General features: G+C 36.5%; 1 protein-coding gene and 1 long non-coding RNA gene across 2 annotated transcripts; both read left to right on the top strand.

Moving 5' to 3' along the window:
* The first annotated feature begins 1,661 nt into the window (after nt 1–1,661).
* Nucleotides 1,662–19,239, top strand: LOC136261440 (adhesion G protein-coupled receptor L3-like). The gene is made up of 22 exons (XM_066055453.1): nt 1,662–1,728; nt 3,791–3,934; nt 4,081–4,368; nt 4,657–4,916; nt 5,004–5,119; nt 5,168–5,274; nt 5,336–5,436; nt 5,493–5,600; nt 5,659–5,764; nt 5,877–5,999; nt 7,511–7,793; nt 8,209–8,254; nt 8,938–9,033; nt 10,482–10,617; nt 10,861–10,983; nt 14,307–14,376; nt 14,739–14,844; nt 14,995–15,047; nt 17,646–17,778; nt 18,445–18,551; nt 18,613–18,724; nt 19,039–19,239. Exons 2-22 carry the CDS (start codon nt 3,877–3,879, stop codon nt 19,237–19,239), a joined length of 2,733 nt encoding a protein of 910 aa, XP_065911525.1. The 5' UTR covers nt 1,662–1,728; nt 3,791–3,876.
* Nucleotides 19,240–21,822: 2,583 nt separating this feature from the next.
* On the top strand, nt 21,823–24,571 carry LOC136261433 (uncharacterized). The gene is made up of 3 exons (XR_010703896.1): nt 21,823–21,885; nt 24,286–24,387; nt 24,443–24,571. It is a non-coding gene; the product is annotated as an uncharacterized lncRNA (long non-coding RNA).
* The last annotated feature ends 585 nt before the right edge of the window (nt 24,572–25,156 follow it).

Here is a 25,156-nt window from a genome sequence, read left to right as displayed (position 1 = left end):
TAGCGAGTACAGGTACTTGAATTCCTCTGCCTGAAGACCTGTAGCTACCCATTTCAGTGGATTTGTGTAAGTTAATTCAGTTCTAGTTAACCAGTATCACGATTTAAAAAACTTAACTCTGAAAAGGGGGTTCGTCCGAACCCTTTGAACCCCCCCTGGCTACGCCCCTGAAAACAATATGTGACTGGATTTTGGAAAAAACGATCCAAATCGCACATTAGAAGTTTCGAGATAAACGGTTTTAAAGAATTGAAGCCAGCATAACTCTCCAAGGATAGCAAGCACGCGTATGAAATTTACACAAAAGATGCATCAATCTGTTACCTTTCACGCCACTTCCAGTACTTGTAGCTGCTTGTACAGTTTCCCGCCAAATAAGACAGAAAATCTGAGCAGTTAGACGAGCGAAGTAGTATCACGAGTGCTCACAAAGGGGTGGAGGCTGGGGGGTGGCGGGGAGGGCAAAAGATAGGCCTCAAAATGGAGGCAGACCACGATTGGAGTCCAGACACGAGATTACAGGGCTGTGCTGGCTCCTTAGTGGCTGATATGTGGCAAAATCTACAGAGAACACGTCTGGCCAACATTATAAGGCTGTCCACCAGTAAACCACTGATTCTTGCCAAGCCAGGTCCTTCACAAGGCCTGAAACCGCCATTTGGGCACTCTACACCACCCAGAAAAGACGTCTATTAAAACCAGCCTCGTGTAGTTTGAGTAGTGCTGAGGGTCAAAACTTGTAGTACGATAGTGTAGCTATCCACTGGTGGTGTTAGTTTGATTTTGCCTGATGTGCGATTTGGTTCGGTTCTGTAAAATCTGGTCACATATAACTATACAAATATGCATAGCATGAATTCATTTTGCATAACACAAGTGATAAATTACTGGAGCTCTATATCTTTAAACACTGCACACCAAAGCTATAGCAGTATAAGGTCATGCTAAGTTTTGCCTTTAATGTTAGAATGTCTGAAAAACTTCATATGGAAATGGATATTTATATGCATGTTCTATTAGAGTATACCTGACTGCTCTATTAGAGTATATATACTTGATTGCTCTATTAGAGTAAATCGATCTTTTAACAAGTTTTGAAGAGGGCTCATGTTATCTCTGTAAATCCTTCCCTGAGAGATGAATGTAAGTTTTATCAATTGTTGTACTGTGCCATTACACTATATTGCTCACTCATTTTGTCCTGCCACACTAAATGGTGTGTTAGGATCCTGCTTGCAGAAGTCTAAATTTTGCAGGGGGGTTCCTGAACTCAACGGAACCCCCCCCTCCCTACGCCCCTGGCCAAGGGTCTGCAAGCAACTGGTGTTTGTAGCCCAAAAAAAAACAAATATATTAATTACAACTTAGCTAAAGTGTCTGAAAGTTTGATGGTGGTGGGAGATCATGACATCTGCTGCACGGACAAAGAAAATGGTATAGGTACAGTGATTGTCATCGTTGAAGTGATCCACAAAATGATTCCACATAAATTTCTTCAGTTTAGCCTTGATGGTTGTAATAGATAAATTGATATTATTATTATTACATTTTCTCTTAATCATAACGCACCATCACACAATACAAAAGGGTGGGGCTCTACAATAATTACAAAACGATCTAAAGATTTCTCTACTCAGACCAAACTATTTATAAATAAGTACAAAATATTTTGATACATTTCTATGGGTGGAAACAATGGCACCGCTGCATATGAAGAAGATTGTAGAGGTACACCGTTTTGTTCATTGTAAATATTTCTGTTGCATTCATACTGTATACTGTATAATTGTACTAGTTGAAGGACCGCGGTGAGCGCAATACGGAAAATACCGTGAAGCTGTATAGCACGAGGGTGTGGTCGACACAAAAATTTTGCGTAGTGTCCGAGCGTAGTCTACGTAGTGACAGAAAGTATGAATAACATTTTCAAGATATAAAAATAACTAGCTAGTAAGTGAATGAGTCCTCAGACACACACGGCCACGGATAAGGCACGGAATTAAAAAATGCCGCATGTAGCTGAACTACAACAAACAAAAGAATTAAAGCGGTCATCGTTCAAGATTCCCCCGACCATTCTTCTTGAAGAAGAAATTGAAACACCAGCAGTTGAGACCTTGGCTTTTAGTGCTAGTTTATTTTATGATTCCTGAGTTAGTATCCCAGGGAGTTGAAACATCACAGCTCCAGTAAAACTATGTACAATAAAAATAAAACATGCAAAAACTAATAAATACATCCAACATTGGTTGTCAACGAAAATGTAAATAATTAGAAAATTCATTAAGTGAATCACATTCAATAATTTGGGGGGGGGGGGGGGGGGATTTGTTATGCTCTCAGATGGTCTTAGTTTTATAAATCTATTGTGTGATAACTCGACGCTGCAGAGGATGAGGAAGATGACCGAAGAAGGCTAGCTACAGTGTATGGGATTGAGTATTAAATAGACAGTTTGTACAGCTTTTTATTGTTGTTCACGAGTGTTGTCCCATCAATGCAAAGTAGTCAATTCAAAAGAAAATAAACGCAGCAAAGTTAAAGGCATCGATATCAAGTGTCCTTTGAATCTAACCATGAACACACAATGATGGACAGTTTTTTGGACAATTAATTATAAATTGGATTATTGTATGTGTAACTATGTATTTTTGTTAATTTCTACGGTAAAGGTGACAACTTTAATTGTGGCCATTCCATTGTCCCCGAGAAGTGTGCTTTATTGCCGTGCAAGGAAAATAAGCACATTTTAATGTCTCTATTAATGAAATTACATTTCTCAGCAGCATTGAAGGCAAGCTGTGGTCTAAAATAAATTACACAGAATTTAGAAATCCTCAGGCCCTATAGAAGTCACTCGGGTGCCACAACATGGGGCCTTTGGGTAAGTAAGTTCCACAGAACCAAACCAACTCTCTACAGTATTAATGTTAAATGTGCAACAGCATTGATCATTATTCTCTACCCTCTGGTTAATCTAGTATGTTTGCTATATGTTTGTAGTTAGTTTGTCATTGTCATAATTGTTACAATCATTGTTCTCTCTGACTATACCGGATACCGTGAATACCAGTAGATGTGTATAACACACATCCAGGCTTCACAAGAATTATAACCCCATTTGTGATTTCATTGCATGGTATCATGGTTCACTATCAGCATTCAGCAAAGTAGCAGACTTGGGATTGCAAATACAACCTATTATTACATACTACTCTAATTACAAAATAATCCCTTGCTATTCTGCAACTTGGGACCATGCCAACTAAAGCAGTGCCATGAATGTGGATCTAAACTTAATGTGTGTACATTAGTGCATAATAAGTGTAAATTCACAGTACTAATTTATTAAATTCTTAAACATGCACACTTAGTCACATAACCTTGATTGAAGCCTAGCAAGTACCAAGTTCTCCATTGAACTACAGTACATACGTACATACTCACATGCATGCATACACAACACACACAGAGTGTTTGGTTGCTGTATACACAATTATGCTTTACCCAAAAAAACACTGGGACCCTACACAATACTCTTTAGGAGTTGGTCAGAAAAAAAATACAGCAGGACTACGTACTAACCTGCAGGAGGCTGTACTATGTTTCACAGGTGAAGGTGTGGATCCCAAAAGTCTCATCTGAATCGAGACACATACAGAGTGAAACTACGTATACACAACTGCGGTAAATTTAAACCAGCATTTAATTAAAGCTTACCCTAAACTCTACAGGCATACATATTGTACCATATGACTTGAATACCCTGTAATTATATGTTGCACTTTAGGAGTGGAGCGTAAGAACCTGTATATGCAGCTAGATCACTAGTGCTTCAGTAGTTGTCATCCAGTATATGTTCAGTAAAGGTGACTCATGACTGCTATTAGTATTCTCTGCTTTGTTTGGATCCTGTTTTGTGGAATTAATTCAGGTACTGTAATTACATTTAAGCATGATTATACTACTTATGTATAATTTATAAAGAATCTTATATCAAGCACTATTGTAACTTTTCATACTTGTACATGTACAGTATTAGTAGAGATTTTGAAATTTACACAGTCTGTACCAATATAGGTTCAACACAGCCATCAAATGTACGGGCAGTGGCTAGAAATGTTATAGCAGTAGAAGGCCAGGAAGTAGACCTGAGGTGTATTACAAGGCCCGCATATAATGTGCTGAGATGGACATTTAATGGAACAGATCTGGTAGATCAAGGAGAGAACTTGATAGAATTTAGACCAGTTGGTTTGAATCAGTCGTTAACTATTCTTAATGCCAAAACTGAGAACAGTGGTAGATACAGCTGTCATATAGTTGGAGCTGATATCAATGCCGATATTAGGCTTACTGTTACATCAGGTTTGTACTTGTAAGCTATGTATGTGCCTGAGCCTATGAAAACAGGGCAGGTGGGCACAAGCTACACTCTTATCACAGAACAAGTCATATCTCAGAACTATGGTAGAACAGAATAATTATTTGCATTCTGTAACTTGTATTTTTGTTTAAGGACAGAAAATTGCATGGCAATAGCCTAATTGCTTAAACATTATGGGATATAAAAAGCAAGAAAATTGTATGTGCCCACATGTCCTGCTTTGGCAGGTCCAGTCACATATGGTAGGTTACTTTTAATAACACTTGCAGTTGATTGTCCACCAAGCATTGCTGGTGGATTAATTTGGAATGGCCAAAGAGTTGGAAGTACATCACTTCAGAGATGCTCAAATTTACATGAAAACTTTCACTCAGGAGTGTTTATTTCAAGAGTATGCACTATTAGAGGACAATGGGAAGATGTAGATTTTTCTAGCTGCACCATGCAGCTGTATTCTGACCCAGTAATTGTTGCACAAGGGCAGGTACTATCTAACAACGAATCTTATATTGATGAATTTAGAGATGAGGTAATGTATGTAAGTATGCTGTCCAGCTTTATTGTATCATGTTTTACATGCATGTAGATATTTTGTTTAATTTTGTCTTACACACAGGTATTTCGTTCTTATGGCACTCTAAACTATGAGGTTATAGATTACCACATTGTCACACTACCAAATAATGCAACGATGAATACAGTATCCATAGCAGTGATTTCCTCTGTTTACAGGTTAAAGTAGATTGCCTAGTAGTGTTTATGTACATCATGTTTATATAGACCAGATGAAAATGAAAGTTCAGGTGATGAAGATGGCCCAGGTCCTGTTCCACTTAATCAACTCACAATAGACAATGCTACAACAGTTACACAATTTATTCCTGATTGTACGTAACCTGATGTGTAGTCATTTTGTTGTGATTTAACAGTTATGTTGGCTTAATGTAGATCAGTGTAGTTGTGATGGTAACGTCAGGCCTACTTCAAAAAAGCAAATATGTGTTGGCCCTAGTGTGCCACCCTGTGTTAAGACTGATATGGGCTATCAGGTGAGGCAACTCTGTTGCAGTATTACTTCCACTAGCCCATTAATTATTGTTGCCAGTGTAATCATCCAATATATGTTGGTAATGGAGTAAAATGTGGACTAGATTCTGACAGTGATGGGTACCCAAATGTTCAGCTTGATTGTCAAAATGAAAGCTGTGTACAGGTATGCAAATACAAAGCTAATGAGTATGCACACTTTTAGAACTACTGGCTTATTTCAGGATATTTGTCCAAATGTGTACAGTATTGCACCTGATGGTCTGCAAGACGGCTCTGTTTGTGGAATGGGTGACCCCAATCTTGGAGGACCAGGAATTGATATTAATGGTAAAACCAGTAATACATGTAGTTTCATAGCATACATACTGTAGCTATACATGTGTCTATACTGTATGCCTCAAACTCAGTGCCATGTTTAAGAGTAACTTTGTGCATACAGGGTCAGCTGCAGTAAATTTTACTGGTTGTCCATCAGAAGTTGATCATATATGGTTTATACTATGGCCTCGAACAGCAAATGGTTTTATTGCCACTCAAAAGTGCAATGGAGTTGGTTTAGTTGGTGAGTACTCAAGCTACTGTATTGTACTATGATTTCACTTGAAAATCAGGATCGCAAACATATACCTAGTTATTTACAACTTTCATAGCATCCATCATTGTTTTGTAGAACTATTCATATCTCAGTACGAATTGCAATGTCATGGAAACTGAGATTCCTTAATGTGCATTCAAAGTCACCTGTTTTCAAGTAACATACTGCCTACATTTGTTATTTTAAACCCTAGCTAGCTACATGACTATTTACATCCCATAACAACCATCCTCCATTCCTGTGTCTACTCTGTTGAATGTAGACAGCATAATACACTATACATGCGTAGCTACAGTGGAACTGTCTATATTGGACACTTCATAAAAGACTATGAGAATTTTTACCCACTTGCTGCAATTCTTTTTTCAGAGGTAAGAGCATATGCAACCAGACCTGTTGGTATCAATGTCTTTGTCTTTATTGTGAATCACATCTTTTCACTATTCAGGCCCGTAGGGAAGGGGGGTTCTGAAGAACCCCTCTTTAGTATAAAGGTCCACATTTTCAGTAAAAAGGTCCACAGTTTTAGTAGAAAGGTCCATAGTTTTAGTATAAAAGTCCAAACTTTTATCATTTTTAGTGCCTGAAAGTCTGAAATATCACCAAATTTAGCCATTTTGGTATGCATTTTCAAAAAATTTCCTGGGGAGGACCATTACCTTAGATACTTCTTTAACACAATGTGATGTAAATTATACAAAAGGTATACCTTTTTCTCTAAAGAACCTACCCAGGTTAAAGTCTGGTTACGGCCCTGCTATTGAATCCTTCCTTAATTTGGAGAGTTTTTAAAGAGAGAATTCACTATGTTTGCATGTTCATCATACTGTAAGTAGAGACTACAGGAATTAATGCTTCACTTAACATTCCTCTACTGTATTAACCATCTATAGTAGGTCCAATACTTCCAAACACTGCAACACTCTACTTCATGATATTGCCACTCTAAGTTAAATAAATGGAGCCCTAGTAATAAAGTTTCACTGTAACTACCACTATGTAGGAGTAGTTTAGTGATCATTTGCGACACTTGTGGACTTTGTAACTAATTAAAGTGCAGTAGTGTACATACTACATACTATAGATCGTTAATACAGTAGAAGAATGTTAAGTGAAGCATTAATTCCTGTAGTCTCTACTTACAGTATGATGAACATGCAAAACATAGTGAATTCTCTCTTTAAAAACTCTCCAAATTAAGGAAGGATTCAATAGCAGGGCCGTAGCCAGACTTTAACCTGGGTAGGTTCTTTAGAGAAAAAGGTGGACCTTTTGTATAATTTAATCACATTGTGTTAAAGAAGTATCTAAGGTTATGGTCCTCCCCAGGAAATGTTTTGAAAATGCATACCAAAAAGGCTAAATTTGGTGATATTTCAGACTTAAAACATCATGATCAGTTGGATTTGTACATGCTGGATTAATCAATTGCATTTTGTACAGTAGATTGTTCCTTGAACCATTGCATAATATTTCAGGGTTAGTTACAAGACTGTGCAGAGAAAATGGCACTTGGGGAAGGATATCAGGCATTCAGAATTGCTATTCCATTGAATTTTTAAGACTTCAAGGAAGTACTATAAATTTAAGAAACTTTTATTTTGGTGATGATGATACTGATGTTTATGATCAGACTCAGTCTCATACACTACGTGATTCATTGTCAGTGATCAGGGAGCTGAGATCTCTTACCAACTCTTCTAATCCCATTACACCAAACGATTTGATTGTAGCCAACGACATTATACGTACTATCATACGGTATGTACTATGTAGCAGACATGCGTGTACAATATGTGTGGTTTTACACTAAAGCTTGTGTGCCTTACTAGTATGTGTGTGTGTGTGTGTGTGTGTGTGTGTGTGTGTTTGTGTGTGTGTGTGTGTGTGTGTGTGTGTGTGTGTGTGTGTGTGTGTGTGTGTGTGTGTGTGTGTGTGAGTGTGGGTGTGTGTGGTGTGTGTGTGTGTGGTATGTGTGTGTGTTTGTATGTACATGTTTTATTATAGACTCCCATACAAAATGTATACTCAATACAAACTAATCACAGAACCACATTTTGTTTAGAAAAATGTTTTAACTGTGTGCATGTGTTAGTATAAATGGATCACTGTGTGGATTATGATTTTACAGTACTATCTACATGTATATATACCTTTTGTATCTGCTTGATTCCAGTGTTGAGGGATACAATGAAAAGTATGATTATCAGACTGTTGTGGAGGTACTTGTTATAATAGTGTAAATTAAATAATATATGTGTAGCTACTGCAATGTAGTATGTCCATGTGTCTATATATATAAATATCATATTTGACCGGTTAATAGCCACGGCTACTATAACTTTCAGCAAGTAAAACCATGCGGCTACTATGTGAAGGCGGCTACCATGCGAGGGCGGCTACTATGAGCTTGTGTGGAAGCAGCCCGCGGCGTTTACACGGATTCACGAGTGGCTGACCTTGTTTAATCATTTGTCAGTACTGTCATTCATTTTAACTTAAAACAACCCCTTTGCCTGGTTTCTGCTTCAAACGTGTCTGGTCAACACTTGCAACAGTATGTTCAGATACAAGCTGTGGCTCTTATCTGAGAGCTGCTCTTATGACAATAATTCTAGGCTTTGGAGTGGCTACTATCCGGGGGTGGGTATTATATGAGCCGCGGCTATTAACCGGTCAAATACGATATGTCTTTTATACAGTGTATAGTCATCAGTATTATTCTATGCATCAATGCCTTTTTTTGTATGATGTATTCACTGTATGTATTTCGCCATGTCAGAATCTGAAGGCATAGAAATATTCTATATGCCAAATAACAAGTACTACAGAATTATAGGACCTTTAATAAATATTTTCTACACAATTCATTTAAACACTGTAAAGACGTATGTCTTCAATACAGGACCTATCATCTGTGATCAGCAATCTTTTAAATACTTCAAATAGAGTTTCTTATGATGAACTATATTACTATCATAACAGCTCAGATGATCAAGAGGTATGTGAATCATCCTAAAGTGTGTACCTATAGATATGTGGTGTTTAGATAGTTCTGTATCCATCAGAATAATCATGTCACAGTGTATAATATGTGACCAGATTTTACAAAACCGATCCAAATTTCACATCAGGCAAAATCAAACTAACACTATCGTACTACTAGTTTTGACCCTCAGTACTACTCAAACTACTCAAACTACTCGAGACTGGTTTTAACAGACATCTTTTCTGGATGGTGTAGAGAGATCGAGTGGCAGTTTCTGGCCTTGTGAAGGATCTGGCTTGGCAAGAATCAGTGGTTTACTAGTGGATGGCCTGATAATGTTGGCCAGACGTATTTTCTGTTGATTTTGCTACATATCAGCCTCTAAGAATCCAGCACAGCCCTGTAATCTAGTATCTGGACTCTAATCGTGGTCTACCTCCATTTTAAAGTTTATCTCTTGCCCACCCCGCCACTCCCCACCCTCATCTTATTTGGCGGGAAACTCTACCAGCAGCTACAAGTACCGGAAGTGGTCTGAAAGTAATAAACTGATGCATTGTTTGTGTAAATTTCATATGTGTGCTTACTTTTCTTGGCGAGTTATGTTTATCTGAATTCTTTAAAACCATTTATCTCGAAACGTCTAATGTGCAATTTGGATTATTTTTTCCAAAATCTAGTCGACACAAAGGAAGTCCATTAAGTATATATGCATTGTACGAGCAGCAGTATGCCAAAAGGCACCAATCGGGCTGAAGCAACATCAAAAAGTGAAAAAAATAAAGCCCGTAGCATTAGCCATTATCAAGTTACGCTTGCTGAAGACATCAGTAAATCAGTCAGTCAATACTAAATAAATTTTTTTATAACTTTTGTAGCAACTTTTTGGAAGTGTTTCACGTTGTACTGAAGGCACTTTTGGGGCTTGGTTATACCTAACCAATACTGCCTAAATACCATGAAGGCATTGTAAGGCTGGTTTTAGATAGAAAATCCCAAATCTTCATGATCCCTAATATAGAGTACTATCATGCTGTATGATGTACTAAAGTTTAAAACTAGTATTTTACTGAAGTACAGTATGTATTGTATATGGTACTTGTATTACACACTTGCATGTATGATAATTTAACTACAGTGCAATTAACTGCGGCTACTGTAACTTGTTATACACCAATATTTGAAAATCTTTATGAATCTGTACACATATGCGCTACAGAAAGTATGGCACTTGAGCATGGTCTCGAGCCTAATATAGTGTTCGGTTTTCCCTGTGCTATATTAGTCTCCCGACCACGCCACCATGCTGTCTTTTTCATATTGTACTCATCACAGTGCTTTAAATAGCTAGTAAATGCAATGGTTTTACTACCTGATATATGTACTATACTTTGGATAATGTATATGCATAGTTGATAATTATGATGCAATGGAAAAAATTAAAGTTGTTCTATATACAGGAAGATGATAATGAAGCAGAATTGCTTCTGAAGAATATTGACAACTTTGCCAGTGTGTTTAGATCATTACTAATAAACAGCTTCAGCTCGCATCAACAGTCATCACAAAACTTCAAATTTAGTTACCACAATTTCAGTAAGGAGATTATACATATTGAGATAATACTGAGATGTTTTATTTCTTACACAGTAAAACCTGTATAATTATTTTGGTCACCTTTGGGTCAAAAGTTTCTGGCCTTAGGAAGTAGGTGGCTGCATTAGGCAGATAACAATGATGAATTCGGGTATTATTACAATAGTCAGTTTACAAGTGACCTTATTAGACAGGTTTTACTATGTACTGTTTGTGATTTAAAACTTTGTAAACTTCTTGTAGATATCAGTTTTGAATTACCATCTGATTCTGACTTGGAGTCATCTGGTGGAATAGAATTCAATGTGGAAAATTCTCAGGTCTATATACCGTATGCTTCAATAAAGCATCAGATGGATACTGAAGGTGAGAATATTTGAATGCATTGTAAGTTATGTAGGTCCATAACCCCTTAAATGCATAATATTAAGTAAAGATTGTGATCATGATTCATTAAAAAATTTTGAAGGTGATTAAACAAACGTATGTGCAGCCACTGTTTGGTAATGTAAAAATTTCACATTCATTTGTCATTTATGATGATCAACTGCAGAATCTGATCTCTTAATAATTTTGTATGCAATTTTCTGGAGTTTATGCAATATTATGCACTTTAACTACACAGGGTTTACAAATAGTAAAGCAGACCATACAGTACAAGATTGTAAAGACGTTTTAGACCTCTTGGTAAATCCTGAAGTAATGTAAAAAGTCAAGATATTGCCATATCTCAGTGTTTATATAGCTGTGTATATCCTAATGGTTTAAAAAACTAATGAGCCGAGAAGTTCAGTCTACCACACACTTAGGCAAGTATTGAAATATCACAGTTTAAATCATATATTCTGCTATGTACAAGTACACAGAAAATTTGGAATTTTCAACTAGTCTAAGAGTAGGGACCATAGCACATTGATAAAAAGTACTGAAACAAGCTGGAGTAGTCCATGATATTAAATCACAGTAAACAATAAGAAGTGTTATATCCCTACTGTGCATTTTTTGAGCTCAGTAGGGATATAACACTTCTTATTGTTTTACTGTGATTTAATATCATGGACTACTCCAGCTTGTTTCAGTACTTTTTATCAATGTGCTATGGTCCCTACTCTAGTTGAAAATTCCAAATTTTTTTGTGTACTTGTAATACTAGATGTCCCCCACATTTTGCCACAACTCTCTGCAGCAGATTGTTTTTTACCAACGATTTTTTTCTGTCAAAAGGAAGCTTACTGGTGGAACTCCCTTCCAAATGATCTTTTTCAAAATTTGTCTTCTTTCCGTAATGATTTATATGATCATTATATTGTATGGTGTGTAATTATGCTTTACTTGTGTAGTTATGTTGTACTTTTATATATGTGACTGTTGCTGGGAAAACTGGTCTTATTGCCCATTTAAAAGCATCGAGAAATGTTGGTTTGAACTATTCAGAGTGTTGTAGCTGGCCAATAGTGGTAGCTACGCATGCCAAATTTTCACAACACGTTTCATAACAATTCCTTACCTTCCAGATCATCCACTGAAGAAGTAGTCAACAGCTAGGTTTCCTGCCATTTTAGATAGTTTTTAAACTGAGGTTGACTGTATCAGGCGAGCTCCAAACAGGGTGGGAGGCGGGGGCCCTGGAAGGCGGGCAAGATGGTGTTCAAAAATTGAAAAGGAACATGTTGGGATGAATTAGGCCAAGTTATGGGCCATTCAAGGCTCAGAACTGGCTAACATGAAAGGAAACTAACAGCACAAGTCATTGTCCAACACCATGGAGCTGTACAGTCACACACAGCCATCTCCTGGTTGGCCAGGGCTCCATCAAGACCCCAGACCACCCATACGGCTCGCCACTGTGCTTTAAAAAAGCAGCCAGCGAAAGCAGACCACTTTATTCTGGTCAACTGTGACAGTGAAATTTGGTAGTGCATTCATTAAGCTTTGTGTTTGTGTGAAAAAATCAAACTTCCTGTCTTGGGCAATAAGACCGGTTTTCGCAGATCCCATTACATATTGCTTTGTTTTTGTCTTTGTTTATGTACTTTTATGTCTGTAACTATGTGTATACTCTGGAATGGAAGAACACCTTGGCCGAATTCCAGAGTTTAAATAAATAAATCAAATCAATCAGTCAGTCAGTAGAAAATTCTGTTTAATAATTTTTTTTTTTTAAATTCCGTAGCAACTTGTTGAAAGTGCTTTGGATTGATCTGAAAGCTTGTTTGGGCTTAGTTTTACCGAACCAATACTACCTCATCGTCGTCAGGGGAAATTGAGGCTGTTTTTTGGGTGATATTATTTTGTGAGCCACACCTACTCCTTTGTGGTCCCTACTATACAGTACTATCGTACTGTATGATTATGTTGATTGGCTTGAGACAAGCGTAACTCGATAGCAGATAAGGATACGAGCTAGATTTTTTCACTATTCGACATCACTTCGGCCCGACAGGTGCCTTTTGGCATACCACAGTACATACAATACATTCTTCATGGACTTACCAGTGTCCTCCTTTGTTTCCCATTCATCTTTGCTGACGGCGAAAAGTGTTGATCTGTCAGTAGCACATGATGGCTTCCCTTCGTAATGGAAATCGTCTGTATTTTCCATAGTGGATATTTTGATTGCAGAGGTGCTTTTCAAACAGTTCTTGATTCGTACTGCTGTGTAATGGGTTGAACATAGCTGACAATGAAACATAATGATTCTTCACTTTTCACACGATAATTGATACTGGGATGTGGCACCATTTCTTTGTTTCAGTATGAGTGGATTGCAGAGGTGCTTTTCGAACAGTTCTTGATTTGAAATGCTGTGTACAGTAACAGGTTGAACATAGATGACAACGGATACTTCACTATTCAGACGATAATTGATATAGCTGGGGCGTGCAGCACTATGTATGGTTTAATAATACATAAACTTAAGGTGTATCGCACAGCTATAATAATAGCTAAAATTTAAGATCATGAGTATAAAAATTTGCTTGAGAATTACTAATCATTATGCTGTGTTGACAGTGAAAGTAAATCAGTCAATGATGGTTTGCACAAGTCAATTTTTATAAATTGTGAGTTTAGTTTTCCAGTCTGAATGGTCATAATTTTTTATACAGTACACAGGAGTGTATAATATGTTATGTACAGTTTGTATGTTTAAATGTTTGTATTATATATTATACAGATTTTTAAAATTGAATTTGTCTCGTTTGCAGTAGAATTCATCAGTTTGCATTAGAATTCGTCACAATGCATTGACTGCAATAAACCAGCTGCTGGATCATTTTTGCCATGGAGAATACCACTTGAGACACCACAGGGTAACTGATGCTGGTTATACGCAAAACAATTCAAATTAATTAACTTGTTCATGTGTGACCACACCACATAGCCAGTGGTTAAGTACAATTGCGAATGCTGTGAAGAAGCTGTAGCAGAATTATTGACTTATAAAGAGTTGTTTACAACAGTTGTACTTCAACAAGATCATGAAGCAGCTTGTTTTCGTGTTACAACAGTTGCCAATCTTATTACAGATGAATTCTTGTGCAAATGCAATGTATTTGGAAAATTCTATTTCAAACAAATTCTATTGCATGCAAAAGCAACGAACTCTACTACAAATGGGACAAAGTCTATTGCAAAAACCTGTACCACTGTATACATACAGCTGTAACTATAATTATGTTCATGTACAGGAATTCAAGTGCCAGTTGTGAATTATGTTGCTGGAAATCTTGCAAGTGTTTTACCTGCTAGATCACTAATGTAAGAATCACATACTGTTCATATGCAGAAATGACTGCAGTTATGAAGTGTATTATTGATGGTCATAGATGAAAACTTTTCAATGCCATTCTAATTTTGTTAAGAATTTCTTGTCATCACGTATTTATTATGTGAAACAATTTACTAGCACATTTCTTTGAAAAATGTTTCTTTTCAGCAGCTTCAAGGTGAAACTAGTTATTTACTGGACTGAGTTCATAGGTACTTGGTGCCTTTTAAACAAATAAAAAACACGGTACAATATTTCTTGCCTTTCTATACTGTACTTATTATTTTATATACTGTATAATATTATGTAGTGTGTATTGTGCACAGTTGAAGTCTATTTGCTAATTTTGTAGCAATACAACAGTTTTAGAGGATCAGGTCGTCTCTAGTCAGATTTCATCACAACCTATTTCACTACCACCAGATGGTTATATTAAGTTCACTTTTAAACTAGACAATGTATGTTTGTATATTAAACATTTGGTCTTGTTTGTGTATTGGATGTATGTACTAGCTAGTTTCCTTGTACATAACTATAATGGTAGACTTCGTATGTTTGTGCATATGCATACACACAGAGTATAATACTGCTGTGTATATTACATCTAGCCTATTGATGGACAGCCAAAATGTGTATTTTGGAACTTCACATTAGAATTGGGGTATGTTAGATGTGTGTACACTAACAAATAATGTGTATTTTATATAGTTATACAACAGCCACGAGTGCTCTGCCTGATATAAACGCACGAGCCTGAGGGCCGTTAGGCCCGAAGGCAAGTGCGTTTATACAGGCAGAGCACGAGTGCACGTTGTATAACTGTTATGTACCACTCACCTAATAGGTGGGGAGAGTCTCACAAGACAGCTGTAACACTTATAAAGGCCAGGTTTCTAACATCGATTGTGGGTAACCAAGCCGGACGTTGCGATGACGTTCCCCCTGCAGTACTGCAGCCACCTGAGATATTGAAAGCTAGTACGCTATGGGTTATATCACTAACCTGCATTCGCTGTTCGACTCTCATTATGTAGTGCTCAACATGCCAGCGTGATCACTCAATCGCCATATAGACTAAGCGCCAGACTAATCGCCATAGTGATTCCCTCGAGCGAAAAAAAGTAGCTAAATAGACGTTTTAAGTAAACAAAACCCAACTACTAAACGATACTAGTCTAATTCTTACTATTCACACTGGCTAAAGTCGAATCTGGTGGCATGACAAAACTGGTTACCACAATCGAACGTAAAGGTTAGTATTATTTAGAATATATTTGTTTTATTGAGTCATTGTCGAAGTGAACTACAGTTTAATCTGGACTAAGATAGCACCAGACTAGTAAGGTGTATAAGTACGTTTATATATATGTATAGACTAGAGTTGTGGCCACCCGCGTTGGCTTTTTCAATTGCCATTGGCTGCTTGTAAACATTATACGTATTGGTGACGTTATGGCCCACAATCGACCTTTACATGTCAGGCTATAAAAGAATTCGAGTGATCTGTGAAGTGTTCTTCCACCTATTAGGTGAGGTGTCGTAGTGGTCTTCGCCACCGGCACTTGTGCTATGCTGCATAAAACCGCAGCCAGTGCAATATCTGTATATTGCACTGCGGTCGGTGCCTTATAACTTATAATGCATTCGTTGTGGTCTAAAAAACCGCAACCAGTGCGTTATAAGTTATAATGCACTCGCTGCGGTCTGCAGCAATGCAATATACAAATTATGGCACTAGCGGTGCCTTTGAACTGCCCACGCAGAGTGGTACATTATACTTTTATATTACTGTATGCCATTCAATTTTGTAAATGTGTATATACAAGTATGTACTGTATGTTCAGTATTCATGTACATACATAATATTATGTATAGTACATGCTAGCTGATATTTGTATAGCATTCAGGCCTACATCAAACATTTAAGCATAATACTGTAGAGTGTAATTCCAGCATAATGCTAGCATATTGGAAGGATATTTCAAACTATGGAGCTTAATTCCTTGAAAGTAGACTGATACTCTCTAATAGAGCAGTCAGTGGAGATACAAACTGCAATAGATCATTCATAGCTCCTTAGATTGATAATAAAACAATAAAACAGTCACTTAGTAATGTAACACTCTAATAGAGCATTCACTGATTAAAATATACCAAGATCACGGTAAAAATGTTGCTAACCTAGGAGCATACTGCAAGCATAATGGGAACACTGAAGAGTATAATAAGCAAAAAAATTGGGAAATTGCTGAAAGCATTTTGAGCTAAATTTTGAGTGTATTTAACTCAGGTCTAATAGCATTACTCTGCTCTATTGCCACTCTCTTCCTCCTAACATCACTAGCTAGCAAAAATCCTAGAGTTATAAAGTAATTAACACAAGTATATACACCTAAAAGTCTACAAGTATCTGGAGGGTAGTAGTATATAATGATGATAGAGTGCCCCATTTACAAACCTCAAAATCATCTTGCTTTGTCAGCAATGCAAAAGCTAGTTGAATTGGTCACAGTAAAGAACAAGTGTGCATCTATAAACAATAAGTTTAAGTAGTCACTTCACAGCCCTCCCACATATATTATTCTCCTATTCTCCATAGCAGCACTCAGTAGGAGTATTCAGTTCAGGCTATGACATGCGTATCTAAATATCAATTGCTATACCGGGACTAGGCTTTTCACCACTAGAGATCATACCATCAACAAGAAGCAATATCACCAATCACCACACAGTCTGGGTATTATGACTGGTTCACTATTCTTATACAAATTTAAATATGCAGAGACTCAAAATTGCCACACAAAGAAAGCAGATGAACTCATCAAACACCATAAAACTGCTTGGTAATATGTACGCCAATGAATGTTACCTCCCTTGACTGATCTCTTGAAAGGTGGTGAATTGTTTGAGAGATGACATCACAAGCTGGATGTTAATAAGTTCACTCGCAGCCACATTTCCAAGACCAATTGCATATGTATAAGTGTATGCACAACTCCATTGCTGCTTCTAATGGCCAACTATCCATAGTTTTGTCAGAAAGGAAAGGTTTCAAGGAAACCCAATGGCTACGAATCAACAATGGATTATACCACTACTTTGATAGTTTACAAAAACTAAATGTTATCAATTGTGTGTCAAGAATAACAAATGCATAGGCCAATAAGTGAACTCTTTCGTTGGTACAGTTCTGTGTATATTCATACTGTACATACACCATGTACTGTATACAATAACAAAACATGTTCACTACATGTAGCAATGACACTGGAGGATGGTCTGAAGAAGGAGTGTTTTTGGATGCTGAGAACACAAACTCTACCACCATAACATGTGTTACTAATCATCTCACTAGCTTTGCTGTACTAGTGGACTCCCATCGAACCACTAGTGTGAGTGATAGCATACAGTTTGTTAATGTACATACTGTGCCTACTGTAGAATGTAGACCTTGAATGTGTGTTACAAAATATCCTTTAAACTGTTGCTATTCAACCATATTTGAGAACAGATTTCATTGGTACAGTATGTATGGGATATATGGTCTTGCTGTGTATTCTAGTAATATTGCATGTCAGACGCTAACAAGATAAGGTTTTAGAAAATTACAGTAGGTTTAGCAGAGATGTTAATTTTTGCTAGATTATTCATGATTTTACGGCGTTTGTACAAGCAATTAACCTTGTAAAACGTGTCCCATTCTAAGCTTAACCATTGAGAAAGACTATAGTCTTTGTTTTCATAATTTGATATGGATGACTAGTTATTAAAGCATTTGGTAATGTGTGTTTGTATGCAAACCTCTATTTGGATAAATTTACTGTAGTATATAGTGGATATGGTTGCCATTAGAAACCCACTAATAATTCTTTAAAACTGTAAGTGATGAGAGTTTCCTTCTCCTAGCACTGGTCAAGAAATCTTTCCATTATGCTGCAAGTGAAATTCTTGTGTTTCCAAAATATCTCTCAGATTTTTATAACTACCTACATCCCCCAAATTTATGCAAACATAATTTACTTAGTACAGTATGTGCTTATCAATACTTCTTTTATCAGAAAATATCATCATCACAAGCAAGGTCTCTATCAATTGTCAGTTACATCGGTTGTGGTGTTTCCATCATTTGTCTGTTGGCTACCATAATCATCATAATACTATTCAGGTATAGTTTGTGTACTTACAGTATTATGTTATGTTACTGGTAAATGTATTATGGTTTGTAGGAATAGTGTCTTCAAAGCAACCCACAACATGATCCACCTGAATTTATCAATTGCCTTATTGTTGGGTTTGATTGCATTTGTTAGTGGAATAGAAACGGCAAATGACAGTAAGGTAAGAAATTTATATATTACACACAGTGTAAGTTTGTGCATAAATTATCACTGGCTTTATGCTGGGAAACTTGCATGTGTCTATTCCAGTCACCTTAGAACCACAGCTTCCTGACCTTGAAAGCAATACATAGATACTATGTACACTTTAAGGTTTTTTTTACAATGGCCAGTTAGATAGACAACATTTTAGTAGTTGCAGTAATCTGATTTCACTTTAAGTGCATACTGTACAATGTACAAACTATTATACCCTAAAGAAATAAGTGCAAAACTTGGAAAAATTGCATTATATATAAACTATTATTAATTTAGGCAGGATGTATATCAGTGACAGTGTTGCTCCATTATTTCTTCATCGCTGCTTTCTGTTGGATGTTGTGTGAAGGGATCATCATCTATATACTGCTGGTTAAAGTTTTCTACAATGGATTCTTCAAGAAGTTACCATTTTATATTGTTCTTGGATGGGGTATGCTACAGACTCACGTCATGTATTTTATCTATTTGGTATAATTGCTGGTCACTGTAAAGTGTTAATAATAAATAATAATAGATAATAATAATTTATACAGTATAGCTCAAATGCAACATCATCGCACAAGAATGAGAGATTAAAAAAATTTCTAATTAAAGGGAGTGGCACCTATTTTGCTCACGAGTATTCCTGTTTAGTTTGGGATGAATAATCATGAGTGAAACAGGTGTCACACCTTTTATAATTAATGAGTTATTTATTTGCTTGCGCTCTCGCAAGCAAATAATTATGTACATACATAATTATACAATATCCACAACCACATACAATATCCATGTACACAATATTCATTAGAATATGTTTATATCTTAGTGAAGCCATACTTTACCTGTAGAATTATGGTACAAAAAGAAGTGCTTATTGCAAACAGCTAATACAATAAAGTAAAAAACACCAAAAGTGAGATGCTGGCAATGAAAAATGTAGTGTTGGAATATGCAAGCTGCATACAAGGCATTATATATATATCAAAGTATGGCTTTCATTGTGAGCGATAATAAACTCCCACAATCAATCTTGGCTTCAAAGTTAAAAAAAAGAATCTGGTAGTACTGCTGTCATATCAAGGCTAAAATGTACCATGGTTTAACTTAAATGTATTACGGCCAGCCAGATATGTATGTACTCTGAAAGTTGCATTTGAAGTTAGGTGGCATAAGCTAGTTATATCGTAAAATAGTTTAGTTATTGACACTTATTCTTCACTTCGCACTGATTTCAATAACCAAGATATTCTAATCTGACATGCTGTGATAAAACTAATACATAATAATATGTGATAAAATATACCACAACAATTCACTTTTAATATATTTTGTACAAAATTTCCATAATAAAAATAGTGCAAAAAATGTTTAAGCACAGTAAAACCTCAGTTGTTCAGACCCCACTTACCTGGTATGGAAATGACTGCTCTATTAGAGTAGCCACTGTTGTTTTATTAGGGTAGCCTAATACTACAAAACTATATGATATTTTTAACAAATGGTCACAGTTTCAGAGATATGGACTTTTCAGACTTATGGACCACCCCTGGTCCCAAGGGGTTCAGATAACTGAGGTTCCAATGTACTGTACCTATAGCGCGAAATAGTTATGTATGTAAAGTTTGAGAGAAAATATTTAAAATGAGACGTCACTGGAGTAATAATCGCACTATGAATTTAAGTATACGGAAGTAAACGGTATTTGTAAAAGTATACGGTGAACATTTCCCGTATACGTATCTCAAACAACGTATACTTAATCAAGTTTCCGTATACTTAAATTTATGGTGCGATTATTACTCCAGTGACGTCTCATTTTATTTGATTTGTAATTCGTGATTAAAAGGATTTGATTCAATAAACCAGGGATATTTAGAAAGTAGATGAGTTACTCTACTACTTTAAGGTAGAAAACTGTTGATTGAATGCAAGTCTGATATGTAGACGGTGAGTGTCCGTGAATCGACTGTTTTTTCCGATTATACGTATTAATCGGAAATGACTTTGCAGGGCTGCTGCCACCAGACAAAGAAGCCGAGAAAGCTGATACTTGGTGCCCAAAGTCCCACAGCCTTGAACTATCTAAAGACATATGAGTTGTTCAAAAATTCCTGTTGTAGCTCGAGTAATTACGTCCGATTTTGGAGCCCGTCCGATATTAGGTGAGTTCCTCTACATTCTGGCTACGCGAGTTTAATGTTTTAATCGGTGCTTATAGAAACATTACGGAGTTCACTAAAGGCCTAAATAGGTAAACTTACTTGTAGAGTGGTTACTCCGTGCAGAGTGATAGCTTCGTGATGGGGGCGTGTCCATATTCGAAAACGTGTAGAAACGATCGTTGAATAAATAAGCTATAGCACTAGTTCTCACCTTAGCCCAAACATTTCCAACTCGTAGGATGGCAAGGATAACAAAACGCTCTTTGTATGAGTGATTTTCATGGCGAAACCCAAGTAGTGCATCCTAATCACATGAGTATTAATCGATCTCCACAATCGATTTCGGCCTAAACCTCTATATAATCACTTGTAGCCCAGGCTACATTTCGTATGTAGCCCGGATGACTCCTTTGATCTGAGGTGTGAAAGTGTTACATATGGATATACACAACTCAGGGGCGGATACAGGGGGGGGGGGGGGGTCAAAGGGGGCTCTTAACCCCCCTCCAAAAATTTTTAGTATACCAAGATCGAGATACTCTAATAGAGCAGTCACTCTAATAAAGCAGTCACAGTATTAGAACAGTGTGTAGTGAGCTATTTAAGGATTTTTATGTACTTTATCAGCTATAAATGCGTGGTTGGTGAGGTGGACAGCTATTGTCAGCTGGCTGTGACCTTTTTTTTTTTTTTTGGTTTAACCTTATCAAACCAGAGACAATGTAGTGCCTCAGTTCATTTTTGACCCCCCCTTTCTATAAGTCTGGATCCGCCCCTGCAACTCTAAATCTTTTGTCATCAAAGTTAATTAGCAGTATGCATGTAGGTTTTTTTTTTCAGTAAGTCATGTCGATTGATTGTGTGACAAAGTACTGTACTACTACTGCGTATATAAACAATATATTCTTCCTATAGTTGACTTCTCAATCCACCAAAGCAAGCATCTCTCGATCCATACTGATTGCTAATAGTCAGAGTAAGTTTAATGTATAATTCATGCAAATAAAAATGTGGGACAAGCACACTACCACAGCTACTGTATCTGTATTTTTGAGCTACATAGCCCAATGTATTCTCTAACCCTTATTCACACGGTTATGTTTCCCATACTATTAGATTAACTTAAAAACTCTCCAAATCTATTTGAAATATAATTAAAGATGTTGATTTGATTATAGTATTATGGGGTAGGGTACTTCATTCTCTCATGTTTTAAGGAAAAACATCTTTCAAGTTAGCGTCTACAGTTTATATGTACGTTAGCGTCTGCAGTTTATATGTAATATTTGTGTAATTATAAGTCTTCTCGTGGTGAACTCTTGTTGTTGTATGAATACATGTTTTCGGAATTTCCATACCTACCTATAAAGTGATAAAATTTTACAACAAAGGAAGATGCTTTCTTTTCAGAGGTATTGCAAGGTAGGCCAACTTGAAACATGGCTATGGCTACTGCAGTCATTAATCTAACTTGGTGCTCGCTTCCTTAAAATTATCATGTGAATCAGTGATATCATACAGTACGATAGTATTGTATAATAGTGACCACAAAGGTTTGGGCATGGAACATGAAAATATCACCCAAACACCAGCCTCACTTTCCCCTGATGACGATGAGGCAGTACTGGATAGATAAAACTAAGCCCAAACAAGCCTTCAGATCAACCTGAAATGCTTTCAACAAGGTTCTATGGATTTTTTTATACCACAGTACATACAATGTATTCTTCATGGACTTACCAATGTCCTCCTTTATGTCTCATTCATCTTTGCTGACACCAAAAGATGTTGATTTGGCAGTAGCGCATGATGACTTCCCTTCACCATGGAAATACCGTCTGCATGTATTTTTCATAGTGGCTACTTTGATTGAGAGGTGCTTTTCGAACAGTTCTTGATTTGTAATGCTGTGTAATGAGTTGAACATAGCTGACAATGAAGCATAATGGATACTTCACTTTTCAGACAATAATTGATAGGTGGGGTGCACAGCGCCATTTCTTTGTTTACATGTGGTATGTGTGGATTCATCAGTCATAATAATTTCATTTTACAAAAAATATTAACAAACAAGTATACAAAAATTTGGAATTTTCAAGTGACCATAGCACATCGATAAGAAGTACCGAAACAAGCTGGAGTAGTGCACGATATTAAATCACAATAAAACAATAAGAAGTGTTATATCCCTACTGTACATTTCCATTATGGTATCTCAAGCACAGTAGGGAAATAACACTTTTTTTGTTTTACAATAGTGTGCGCTATTCCAGCTTGTCTCAGTATTTTTTATTAATTTGAAATTCCAAATTTTTTGGTGTACTTGTTCTATTAAACCATACCAGTATTTTAGGTATACATCTAATACAGCACACACCCCTCTAGAGTAGTGTTGCACCCTGCCTAAGTATACAGCAGTGCATTGTAGCAGTATCTCTGTAAACTGGCCTTACATTTTCTGCACTTCAAAAACAGTGACCTTTTTATGGCATTTTTTATCTACATAATACAATTGTGCAGATTCCATTTAGTTATCACTGCTGAAATTTCCCAAAGTCATCCTACATCACACACTATAGCTTTCTATTAGTAAATATTCTTACTTATACTGTATTAATAATGTCAGTCTGCAAACTTATTCCTTAGAATGAGATATAATGCTACTATACATCATAGGCGGTGGACCCCCCCCCCCCCCCCCCCCCCAACTTTTATGGGGACACTGCTTGCAAGAAAAGATCTAGATACTCTAATAGAACAGTCAGGATCTAGACACACTAATTGAGCAGTCACAGTATTCAGAGAAGCAGTGTAGCAAGCTATTTATGTATGTGTAGTTATAAACAAGGAGATAGAATTGGTGGAGAGCAGCTATTGTCAACTTTTTTGGTCAAATTCAGCTTGTAGCTGGCCTGGCCCCTTCACTCTTTGGCCTGCTCCACCACCCCTGCTGTACACATATGTATAGTAACACATTAACCATGCTATTATGAATGCATACACAGTAGAAACAAGGGGGTACCCCCTTCACTTTTGTTGGGTATGTGCTCATTAACTAAAGATCATGAGCAAGATATCTGAGCAGTCGATTACTTTAAAAGTTACATTTAAAACTGTTGCGTACAAATAGCTACTTAATTTACTGTAACAACTGTTAATATAATTTTAAAAGCACAATTTTATGCAAAGCTCCTACAATTAGAACATTTTTTTGTCAGTCGTGCCCCCTGACCCTTCTGAATGGCATCCATGTCTGTTACACATATGGTTTAAACTCTGCTGTATAACTTTCATTGCCAAAGTTTGCTTCCCCATCTTTGAGCTATTCCATCATCCCTGTATAACATAGAAACAATACCTATCATTATTACTATAGGCAGCAGTAATGGGACTTACTTAAATCATCGTCAAAGCACTATCAAAATTTCAGATGAATATCAACCAAGTAATGCGGAATTTACTATTTCTACAATTACAAGTAAGCCAGAGTAGTAGTTGGTTATTGTTCATTCTGGCATTTTTAACTTCCATAGGTGAAACACCATCAAGTGAAGTTGAAATTCCCTCAACAGAAGCACACTATGTTGTTTAAATATTATTAACATTGTTTATGTGGTTCTCCCTGTTGACATAATATTAAACTATGGGATCTGTGCACTAGACATAGTGAAATAAGAGACCTGATGGTAGCCAGGCCAAGGTTAGGATTATTATATTTTCCACATAGTTGCATCATCAAGTTTTTCTTTTTCACTATTTTTAGCACATTGATCCCTACTTTACCTTTTCAGTAATAATTTCTAGCATACATGTGACTACTTTGTTAGAATGCTGCTAACAATTAATCTTACATGGTAGTGTATTAGGATACACTATATGAACTGTGACATCACTAGCACTATGGAAATACTATAATATTATAAGTAGTGCTGAAACAAATAGCAATTTTTACTATTCGAATATATAGTTGTGAACAAAATGGCTGAATATTCGATTATTCTTTAAGCTTATACTTTTATTGAATCAGTACTGAAACCTTTTGTTAGAAGCAATAAGAGCTATTTCTATCTAGAATTTTTACAGCATAGATACATCACTTCATTCACAATCTTAAGTTTCAAGACTGGCTTTTCCATCTGAATACAGTGTACGATTATTCGAATAGTGTGTTAACAAATCGAATAGTGTCATGCCGACTGAGTAGTCAAATAACTGAATAATCGTTTCAGCCCTACTGTATTATAAGC

This window comes from Dysidea avara, chromosome 1 (genome assembly GCF_963678975.1).
Source record: "Dysidea avara chromosome 1, odDysAvar1.4, whole genome shotgun sequence".
NCBI lineage: Eukaryota > Metazoa > Porifera > Demospongiae > Dictyoceratida > Dysideidae > Dysidea > Dysidea avara.
Note: the sequence above shows the minus strand (reverse complement) of the source record. Positions and strands in the feature narration are given on the sequence as shown.

Excerpts from the sequence above, each read along its gene's own strand:
- LOC136261440 (XM_066055453.1), top strand. The coding sequence starts at position 3,877 with ATGACTGCTATTAGTATTCTCTGCTTTGTTTGGATCCTGTTTTGTGGA. Across the intron at positions 5,120-5,167 it reads GTGATTTCCTCTGTTTACAG|ACCAGATGAAAATGAAAGTT; the intron begins GTTAAAGTAGAT and ends ATGTTTATATAG. Across the intron at positions 17,779-18,444 it reads ACTCCCATCGAACCACTAGT|AAAATATCATCATCACAAGC; the intron begins GTGAGTGATAGC and ends TTCTTTTATCAG.